This window comes from Elaeis guineensis, chromosome 8 (genome assembly GCF_000442705.2).
Source record: "Elaeis guineensis isolate ETL-2024a chromosome 8, EG11, whole genome shotgun sequence".
Taxonomy (NCBI): Eukaryota; Viridiplantae; Streptophyta; class Magnoliopsida; order Arecales; family Arecaceae; genus Elaeis; species Elaeis guineensis.
In genome coordinates this window covers 4,981,099-4,992,233 of record NC_026000.2, presented here as the reverse complement: position 1 = coordinate 4,992,233, position 11,135 = coordinate 4,981,099, and the positions used below count along the sequence as shown (strand labels likewise).

Genomic DNA, 11,135 nt, shown 5'->3' with positions numbered 1-11,135 from the left:
ATACAACTCAGTTCACAGGGTTAAAGTTAAACCGCCGCAGCTGAGCTGTTCTCTCCCAGGCACCCGATGACAGCTGTCGACGCTGCTGCGGGACCCGCGTAAATGTACGTGTGGCAGAGACCGTGGATCCCAACTATTTTGGTGCTCGAAGCCACTCTTTGGAAGAAAGGAAAAGGCAAAGGAGAACGGCCAGTGGACGGTCATACTGTGGGAGGTCCGAGACTCCGAGCCCTGCTCGGTTTAATAGCCAAGAAGCCAAGCAAGAAGAAGAAGAAGAAGAATGGCGAAGGGCTCATCGGTGCAGGTCCTCTACGAGCTATGCAAGAGAACCTTCTCGCCTTCAGGCGCTTCCCCTTCCTCCCAGGCCATTCGGAAGCTCGCCGCTCTTCTTGGTAAATTAATCGGTTTAAATTCTTCGTGCATCCTCTTTCTGCCCCCTTTTCTGTCGAAAACTGAAAGTGCCCTGATTTTTGGAACCATCCTTTGAGGGTTTTGTGCGAATCACTTGGTCTGTGTTGACGCACTTTTCGTGGGCGACGAATTGTTATTTGTAATCGGTCATGCATTTCATCAAATAGTTCATCTTCTAAATCCCGATGCTATTGCCCCCACTTTCTTTCCTCCGTGTTGTTCTTATTTTTGGTCCTTTATTTTTTTCGTGTTTTTATGAAAATAGTAAAATTTACGTGCAAATGCACGTTAAGGCTAAACGAATTTAAAAGAAACATTATAGATTATAATTATGCCATTAAATTAGATTAGGATATAAACATGGATAGAAGTGTATAAATAATTCTTAATGAATCTTTGATTTTATCAATTTTTTTTTTTTTTTTTGCGAGATGAATGCCTATTTACCAAAGTCATATAAGAATGTGTTATGGTGCTTCCCATAATACAGCATGAGAGCGGAAAAATGAATAGCCAATATGATAACATACTGGCTTCATATGCTTTTAAAAACAAATCAGAAAAATGATTTTAACAAAAGCAAGGACCACTGTTATTTTATTTGGCTTCCAATTACTTTAACTTGTTGCCTATCAATAAGTAGATGGGGAACCTCTTCAGCAAAAAAAAAAAATTGTTGTCGATGTCTTGTTCAAGAATCAAAATCGTTTTGCGTTTTGAAGAATAGTGATTGAGCTTGGTTTGGAAGAGAACTGACATAGATGATGAGAATGATCGTATCATGATCATAATGACAGCAGGACGGATCAAAATAGAATTGGATTCTTCTGAATCATTTGTGTGAGATGCATGTGCTTAGAATTTTATATGGTGATAATGGCTGGGATATGTTGGCTAGCATTGGGATTTGGGGTGAACTTTGAGATGAGGCCTATGAAAGAGTGCAAAAGATTTTGAAGAAATGAAAGTGATGAGAAGGCTTTGGATGAAAAGGAATTGCATTTGATCGGATTTGTGCCAGAGGTTATTTCTGGTCAAGAGACAACCAATACTAGGGTTTGATGGATCATTGAGGAGGATGTGAGGTAGTTAAGTAATAATAAATTCCATGTGAGTCCGCCAATGCATAGTGATGTCTAACTGGAAAAAGGAGGCGTGGTCAGTGTGGAGAATGAATCTTTGCCAAAGAGAATTCGACTAGAACTCTTGTTAGAAGAGGGAAAGATCCTGCTAGGATAAGATCGACAATGGAAGTGGACGAGAAAGAGATAGTAGCTGGTTTAGAGTTTTTTTTCTATAGAGTTAGCACATAAATTAATTGGAGTGGTTACATCCTTTTATGGTCAAGTTTCTAATTTTCAGAAAATTCTAGGATTTTTTTATTGAAGCTAGAGATAGAGTCTTATTTGGATTTTATTTCTAAGTCCCAGTTGTGCTTTCTAGCAAATGTGCTGAGTTGGTCTTGTTCTTTTTTGTGCACGATGAGACTTGGGGCACATATATGATCTAATGAATTTGGTTATTGGGGGTTCAAATGCTCTCAATTAAATCTTGGGTTGTTGCTTCTTGATTTAATTGTGTTGACTTAAGGAAAAAGTAATCAAAATTTTAATTATGTTGACTTAATTATTATAACTTTATCAAAATTATATTAGTAATTTTCTAGAGACATTCATACTACAAAATAACATTAAAAGTAAAACACTTATAAAATCATTGTTACATTACATTAGGTAGGCCCATTGAGTTTCTGCATATCTTCGACCTCAAAGAGTAATATTTTTCTTCTAAACAAAAAGATATGGTATCAATTTGAAAAAATTAAGTAAAACATGTATTCAAATAAAAAAAATATAAAAATAAAAATCTAATAAGAATTGATGGAAAGTAAGAAACTAAATAGAAGTTAAATCCAAAGGATAAATTTAAAGTAAAACTTAGCATGTAGATTGATATAGATCGATTCTAATGTATGAACTGATTAAGTTATATGTGGATTATATATTTTTGAGGGAGTCTAGAGGAAACCTATTAATACAAGATTTGTTCCATTAATTTAACTTTCATAGCCTATAATGTATCTCTTTTCTTCTGTTAGCTTTTTCTTTCATACAATACTATAACGGACCTCGGGATATGGAGTTCACATCAAGATGCAATACTTATTATGCTAGATGATTAAGATTTGCAAACCAATCACATGGATGGGAGATGGCCTGCATGAACCCATCTCAAGAAGACTGGAATGAGTATCATTTACCTGAAGTTTAAGAATAGCTTTTTTCCCTATACATTTTGCATCTACTAGTCTTTATTATAAACACTGATTTGGCTTAACCCTTTTCCCTTTTTGATATATTTTGGTAGGCTAACCTTTGCTTTTGTGAATGAACAAAGTCCTTTTCTAACTGACATTTTGTTAAAATTTTAATTAAAATTCTTACACGAGATCAAAGGCCTGTCTTAGTCAATTTGGTGAGGAAGGTATCACCCCATATGGCACTTGTCTCGGTATCCTTGCCATTAGTTTGCAGTAGGAGAGGCATGAGATGGTATGTTTACAATTGTTTCCATAGAGGTCCAAGATGGATCTGTACTGCTAAGAAGAATAACTAGGCAATTGAATGGGAAAAAAGATTGAATACAAGAGTATATAAAAGATGGTAGGTTCCTTCTTGAATGCGAGATGAGACAAGGTTAAGGATTTAGGTTAGATGGTTAAGAACAATATTCTAAAACTCAAACTCAATTTGCTAGATTTTTTAAAGATTCAAGTGACTTCATAACTTGCATGAGAATATGAAATAATAACATAGTTTTAAATGAAAATTAAAGTAAACCGTAAAATATAAAGCATACAATAATAATTTATGAGAATTGAATTACTGAATAAAATTATACTCACAGATTGATAAAGCTACAACTAAGCTATAAAATGTAAAATTAAAAGTAATCCTTATCATCATGTAATAAATAAAAATATGCATAACTAATGTTAACAATGGTTCTTTAATCATCCAATACCTAAAAAATTGATGTGTAAAAATATACAAAGAACAATTGTACAAAGAGGAGGAGAAAAGAGTCATTTTTTTGGTAAAGTTTGTTGTTGTTTGAAGAGGAGAAGAAGATGTAATGTATGAAGAGGATAAATACAATGTTGGATTGTTGCCCCTTAGAGGAGGAGAACGATAGGAGAACATGCATTACATGAGATCCAATTACATGCGATACTTAGCATGATCTTTTTCTTTTTTGAAAATATCAGGAGCCATGGTTTGCATGGGAATTGAAAGGATATAAGTTCCTTACCCTGTTTGTATGGCGTGCTAAATTATCCATGGATAAATTCTGCAAAGCCACAAAGGGATGACAAGAAAGAAGTTCAGTAGAAATTAACGTGATCACGAACTCCTTCTGAGCATGCAATCCCCCCAAAAAATATAAAAACAGCGAATTCTCTGTAAAAGCTGATTTCCAGTATTCTTTTTTTTTGGTTTGTTTGGGGGGGTGGGGGAGCTTGTGAGAAATAGATTCTAATGGAAATGATCCAGAAGATAGGAATATTTTAGTTTATCTCCATTCTGATTTATCAATTTCTACGCACTGATTGGGATTAATTTGGCAAAATTGATATGTTGCAGAATTCATATTAAATTAGGATACTATTTTTTGTGGCTTGAATGGGCAAGATTAATTCAGCAAAAAATTGTAGGTATTTGGTAAAACATATGCTTTGGCTATCTATATATCTGGAACCCTTTGGAAAATCAAATTATTTTTGCTTATTAATGGGCAGTGGTGATTTTGTCTTTAGATTCTATGATTCTTTTATGAACCTATAGTGGATCGGATTTGTTTTATGTTTCAAGGGTCAGATTGTCTTTGGATAGAAATTATTGGCACCTATATATATATATATATATATATAGAGAGAGAGAGAGAGAGAGAGCTAGGGTAGAATAAGGTCAATCGGATTTGGACTTAGATCGATTCAGATCAAAATTTTATAGTAGGGGTCCTACATCCATGATTCAAGCCGTTGAATGCGATCTACTATCTCAAAACTGCTTGCAGATAAAAAGTCATAATTTGGAGACCTCTAGCGTATGCATCAAGTACTCAAAAATTGGACAACCTAAGTAAAATTAAATTAGATGTATTTTTGATCACTTGATGCATAAGTTAGGAGCCTCCAAATTATATGATTTTTGGTATGCAAGTAGTTTGAGGTAGTAGATCACATCTAATAGCTTGGATTATCAATGTAGGATCCCCATTGTCTAGTTGTGACCGGACTGATCTAAGATCAAATCTGATCAATATTACTCAAGTCTGCCCCATATATATATATATATATATAAACACACACACACATGTATGTATGTATGTGTATATACATACATATGTATATGTATAGACACACACGCATGCACGCACGCACGCACACACACACGTGCATGTATGTATGTATGTGTATATACATACATATGTATGTGTATATACATACATATGTATGCACACACACACATGTATATATGTATGTGTATATACATACATATGTATATGTATATACATAGATATGCACACACACACACACACACATATATATGTATGTATGTATATGTATATACATACATATGTATGCATGTATGTATCTAAATCTATATGTGTATATATATGTATGTATGTGTGTGTGTGTGTGTTTGGATTTAAGTGGATTCTTTTTTGGTATTTGTTTCTTTGGTGAATTGGGTTATCACAAATTGACTGAAAGTCCTGTTTGGCTGGAGCATGGGTTGATTGAAATCGATCCCCTTAGCCTTTTGGCACTAGCCTAGTGGAACAATCTATCTCATACGTGACTTACCTGCCTCATCTATTTGCAACCAAATATATTTCTTGTGATTAGCCAGGATGTCAAATGTCATCACATAACATTTTTCTGGCAGTTAGTGCTTCATAGAATCATAATGCATGAGTTTAAGCCTTTTGGAACCTTGATGGGACTTAAATACACATTAGGCACATGTGTTAGACACCATAGCAAAACATATATGTCCATCAAATTATAGATTCCTATATTCTTTTGTATTCTTCTTGAGCAACATCTAGGTCAATCAGACAGCTCTGAAGTTCATTTTTCTGTCTGTTAGTTAATTAGAGCACATATATTGACATCTTTGATATTAAATTGATGTCCAATTTTATATGGTTAAGATTATTATATGTGCCGATCTTGATATTATTGTTGCAATGGAACTTAGCTGTTGACTTTGGACATAAATAGGAGCATGTTCACAAATAAATGGTCACCTTGTACAATTTCAAAGGCATTTACCTTTTCTTTCCTATCAGTTGCATAGATAATGTGATACAAGAACTTCCTTGCTTGGTCCATGCTATTGTGTGGATATCAGCTTTCTATTAAAGTTCTTTTTTTGAGCAATATGGTGGTCATTTGCCACCATTATTTAACTGAGCACCTCTCCTATGAACAGTTGGGTGCCAACCAGCTGAGCTAAGAACTGCTGGCGTTTCCCTTTGAAGCTCTAGATTGGTAATAAATACAAAATGTGGTTATTGATACCTTCTATGTTGTAAATCTAATGCATCTTACATTATCATGATAAAATTATATTGCAAGCTCAATATTTAAGCCATTGTTTTACTTTCATTTGGTATATGTGATGAGATACTCTATACTTATATTGTTCAGATACTATTAGTCCGGCAGAAGTTGGTCTTAAAGATGATAACCTGGAGGATGATGGGGGACATGGTTTTTTTGGACCAAATTCATTCAAGAATTCAGCCAGGACTGCTCGATGGGCTCAACCATAACATACTTGCACATATATGAATGTGATAGTTTTTCGGTGAGCTCATTCAACTGCTTTGGTAGTTATTCTACTTGAACCTTGTTGTTCTACATATTTTAGTTGCATCCATTTTAATTTTATATCTTAAGAATAACGAGTAGTCAAGGCGTTGAAATAAGCACATGCATGAAAAACGATCATAGAATTGGTGATCCCCATCATTAGGCTGAATTTTGATACTAAGATTGTACTTGGAATAGCAGTGCAAGAATTGGTTGCAAGGATTCAGACATTTGTTACCAAGGGTGGTACCAATTTTCTATTGGATTGGTACAGTGCCAGCCCAACCCCTTTTTTTTTTTTAAAAAATAAGAGAGATAAGATGGCAGGAAGTGCTGAATATGAGCCATTATGTCATTGATCCAATGGCTTAGAGCCTTATTTTTGGGAGATGAAGAGCTTTGGACTCTGGGTTCTTAATCCTAGCTGCTTCCTATATTCCCATATATTCTCCCTCCTACTTGGCTCCTTTTCTCTCCATCATGCCTCCTTATCTCCTCTTGCCTCCCAAGCTTCTTCCACAAGTGACCATCCTAGGCTCTTGCAGGTGATCCTCCTCAGCTCCTTCTTCCAACGATCCTTCTCGGCTCCTCTTGCTAGCAACCCTCCTTGGTTCCTCTCACTGGCAACCCTCCTCAACTCCCACTGCCTTTCTGCAAACATCATCCTGCTCTCTCTCTCTCTCTCTCTACCGATGTGGCCATCGCCTTTTCTCGCTGGGCCCAGAGGTGGGAAGTGATGGTGAAGTGGCCCAGAATCAACAAACCACTACCTTGCTGGAGGCTGCTTCCCCTCTATCTCTGCTTCCTCTGGTGCGCCCCATCATTGTTCGCCTTTTCACAGATGACAACATTTTGCAAACAAAAGACATGTCGATAATCATTGTTTGATGCAAACAACAGACATCTTGGTGTTTGAGGTAAAGGTCTTCATTAAGTATTAGTCATAAACATGAGTGAAGCCATGAGTTGTCACAAACACATGCCATAGGTGTCGTATGCCATGGTGCTATGGATTTTTTGAGACTTCAAACTAAAAACATGGGCATTTTATTGTACAATTCAAATAAATAACTGTGGACATAGACCATCATTTAAAGGAACCTGGATGCCACCATATCATCACTAAAGCGTTTGACCCTGATTTTCAAAACAGAATTCATGTTGTTATGCTGGTATTAAAGGTTAAATTACATATTCAGGTTTTAAATAGCTTGGAAATGGGTTTGTTAAATGACTGTCTTGCGTGGCACTTTGTAAGTATAAATGCTTTTCTGGATCAGAGCATTTCTTAACTGTCTTCTGCATTTTTATCCCACTTGATTAGGACACGGCACTCAAGTTCACATGTATTTCTGCAGATTGGCATATTTTGCTTGCCTACTTCATCTGTTATTCCGCTACATGATCACCCTGGGATGACAGTTTTGAGTAAGATGCTTTATGGCTCTATGCATGTGAAAGCATATGACTGGATAGAGCCTGCCCGTACGATGAGAAGTCAAGAGCCTGATTCCTTTCCCGGTCTGCTTCTGACCTTCATGGTCTTGCATGATTGCTATGATAGTGCTAACTCATATTCAATTACATGTTTAAATTCTATTAATGTTTATTGGTGGTAAGCAAATCTTGATGCAGAATAATATGACAAACTCTGATAGTATTGTAAGGAATAAATATGTTCTTATGTTAGATGTTTCAGAGGGTGAGGAAAAGTGGTTTCTTGTTTTTGTTTATTTAGTTTTTCAGTCATCTATGTTGGAACAAATTTAAAGAGCCAGATTACTGGTTTCTTTTGCAATTCCTAAAAATTTACTGTTTTTTTATGGATATGTACATGTTTGTGTCATTATGTGCATCTATATGCATCTAATGTACTTCGCTCTGGAAATAAAAATCTTTATGAAAGCTAGCCACTTCCAAGTGAATGGCTATCAGGACTGGTCCTAGCACTTAATGTTATTTTACCTAACCTGATCTGGATCTAATATGTCAACAAAGACATTGATATCAAGCTGTCAAGCTTACAGTACCTAGACATAGTCACATCTGTTATAAACTATGATTCCATTTTGTCAATTTTCTATGATAGGAAGCCTACTTTCTGTTTTGTAATGTAAGGTTCTTTCCATATTCACTGTTTTTGAGAAGAAACTTTTTCCAAGTTCACTGAAGCAGTTTAAGCTGCAACTACAAACTAGACGAAGGACTGTATCCACATAGTTGCTGTCAGTCTTGATGGGGCAACCTTGATTCTTCAGATCATGCATGCCAATGAGCAGACTTAAGATGAATTACTTGGCCCGACAGGTATAAGGCTGGATCAGGTTATCAGAGCTGACAATCAATCCTTCCGATGAAATAATCTCAACACCAAACCATGAATTGTATGCTAGCATACCATCAAGGTTTTGAACATCAGGCTGACTTTTCAGACCCTAAAGATAGATTCCAAGGCTGGACTATTCGGTTGTTCTTAGATGCATTGTGCAGTTTAAAGTGAAGTCTGAATATTAGTAATGCAGGATATCAGATGTCCCAGCCACATTCTTGAACATGCCAATGAACATGCTCTTTTTTCTCTTGGCTTACTATGTTACCATGGATCTGTGTGGCTACGATATTCTCCTTATTTTGAAGGAAATTGTTTTGTCTTCTCGTTTATTTAGGCTGGTTTCTGAAGATTGGAGGAGCTGTTAGAGCTTGTGCCCTGCCAGTTATATAATTTACTATCTGAATTCCATAGACGGTTTATGTATTGAAACCGCTTTTTTTGTGCAGTGAGATTAGCAAAGTTACACAAGGACACTGTCCTGACAGCACCATGTCCAACCACTGTTCTGTACCCAAAAAGTGGAGGCAACTTGCACTGTTTCACTGCTGTTACTTCTTGTGCTGTGCTTGATGTCCTTGCTCCACCATACTCTGAAGAAGCTGGCAGGGTTTGCACCTATTATCACGACTACCCGTACTCCAGTTTCAGTAAGTAAAGTTCATCTATTTTCATCAAAATATGCTCTTGTGTATAACTTAATTTTTGAATTCTTGTATAGGTAGGAAGTCTATAATTTAACTAGTTTTCATGAGCAGAAGTTTCTGAATTGCTTGTTGTCCTATAGGATGGAGTCTTACTTTTTACTGTCTCTACGGTATATCAAGTGTACCTCCCAGAGGTTACCTGAAGCAATAACCAAAAAACTTGCCCCTCCTGTAATATACATATAATATATATTACATAGCTGTATGCATCTCTCCATGCTGGTCTTTCCCAGGCTTTTGTTTTCCACTATTAATGTAATTATGGAAATTTGAAATGTATTGTGATAGAAAGGACAAATAAATTGATGCATATTAAAGAATTAGCATAAATTGCTAATCAATTGTGAATGTGATAATAAAATTTTGAAAATATTTAAGTAAAATATGAGTTCTTTAGAGGATTGGAAACTATGTGACAGACCACCTTCATGACAGCAACTGATAACACACTGGGTGAGAATGAGAGGGAAGAGGATTATGCATGGCTTGAGGCTATAGATGTCCCTGACGATCTCTACATGCGCTCAGGCCAATATGCTGGTCCAGCTGTGCAGGTATGGCTCCATTGATTCTGTCATCTGTTGATATTTGACTACGTATATTATTTAATTTTCTGACTTTCTTTTCATATGCTGTTGGAATGAGTTCCTAATAACAGGAAGAGTTCTGCTTTCCAGGATCATGTAATGTAGTCTAGCAAAGTGCCTTCTGTATGTACATCTTTTTTGGGAGGTGACTCATCCTGACTAGGGCGAATCTGGCTGGATTCGTTCTTCACTGACCCATCAAAAGCTCAAAGGGAAGATGGTATTGCAATGCAATAGATAGGATGACACCTATCAAACATATATTTTATCTGAAGACCTTGCACTAAACTGAGGTTCCTATACATATGGGACATGGGACCTTGATTATTTTTCCTTGCTGCGCTTCATACTTGAAGCTGTTTTGCAAATTGGACCGGTGAATGAGAATAATAGTGCTGATAGTGTAGATGAGTGCTGTAGTATGTTTCCTTAAGAAAAGTAGTACTGTGGTATTATTGTTAAAACATGTACAGAAATTTCATTGACCGCTTCTGACTTCCCACTTGAAGAAACAAGATCCAAAGAAGGTGCTGGCCCAATTTATGGTTCTTCGTCCAATATGGTTATTTCAGATTATCAGGGCAACTTTTTTGGGTCCTTAGTGGAATAATTACATGGCCATCTGCCCTGCCTTAAGGTGGCTGAAAGTATTTTGATTTGAAGGTGTTATGTTTTTTAAATAGCATTAAATAGCTTCATTCAACTTAAATTAAATATTAGCAGGATTTGTGGGCTTTCGCTTGTCATTTTTAAATGCTTTTGGAAGGAGGCTTATTTTCTGGATGCTGGAGGGATGCAGATAAAATCCCCCAGAGATATTTGGAAGTGTTGGCAAATTTTTATCAGTGTGCTGAAAACCTAATGAGAAAATATTTCCAAGATCATACGATGATCCAGAGGCTTCTTCCTCTCAAGTAGCAAGGATTTGTGGCTGAAGAGGTAGTGCTTGTTTATGCAGGTGGTTGTCAACTAGCTTACTGGGAAAGTTATTGGGGGTTAAAAAAAGTTGTCGGGGTGGGAATTTTGCTCATGTCTTGGTGAGGGTCCTCCCTCCCTCTCTTTTCGCAAAATTTTAATTGCCTGTTAACACAAGATTTTGGATGCGAAACGTTCCAGCTTGTGCGCCTTGGAGTGTAACCGTGCAAGAAGTTTTTGCTTTTGTATTTTATCATGCCCCAAATCCAGCACTTGAGTTGGCACGAGACATGGCCACACAA

At 36.4% G+C, this 11,135-nt stretch overlaps 1 protein-coding gene across 1 annotated transcript; it reads left to right on the top strand.

Annotated features, from left to right (window-relative positions):
- Nucleotides 1-148: 148 nt before the first annotated feature.
- Nucleotides 149-10,662, top strand: LOC105050670 (plant cysteine oxidase 3). Its single transcript, XM_010930782.4, is given in 7 exon segments — nucleotides 149-392; nucleotides 6,131-6,250; nucleotides 6,253-6,290; nucleotides 7,654-7,816; nucleotides 9,074-9,274; nucleotides 9,767-9,885; nucleotides 9,990-10,662. Coding segments are annotated over 7 exon segments (792 nt in total). The 5' UTR covers nucleotides 149-280; the 3' UTR covers nucleotides 10,029-10,662.
- Nucleotides 10,663-11,135: the final 473 nt, after the last annotated feature.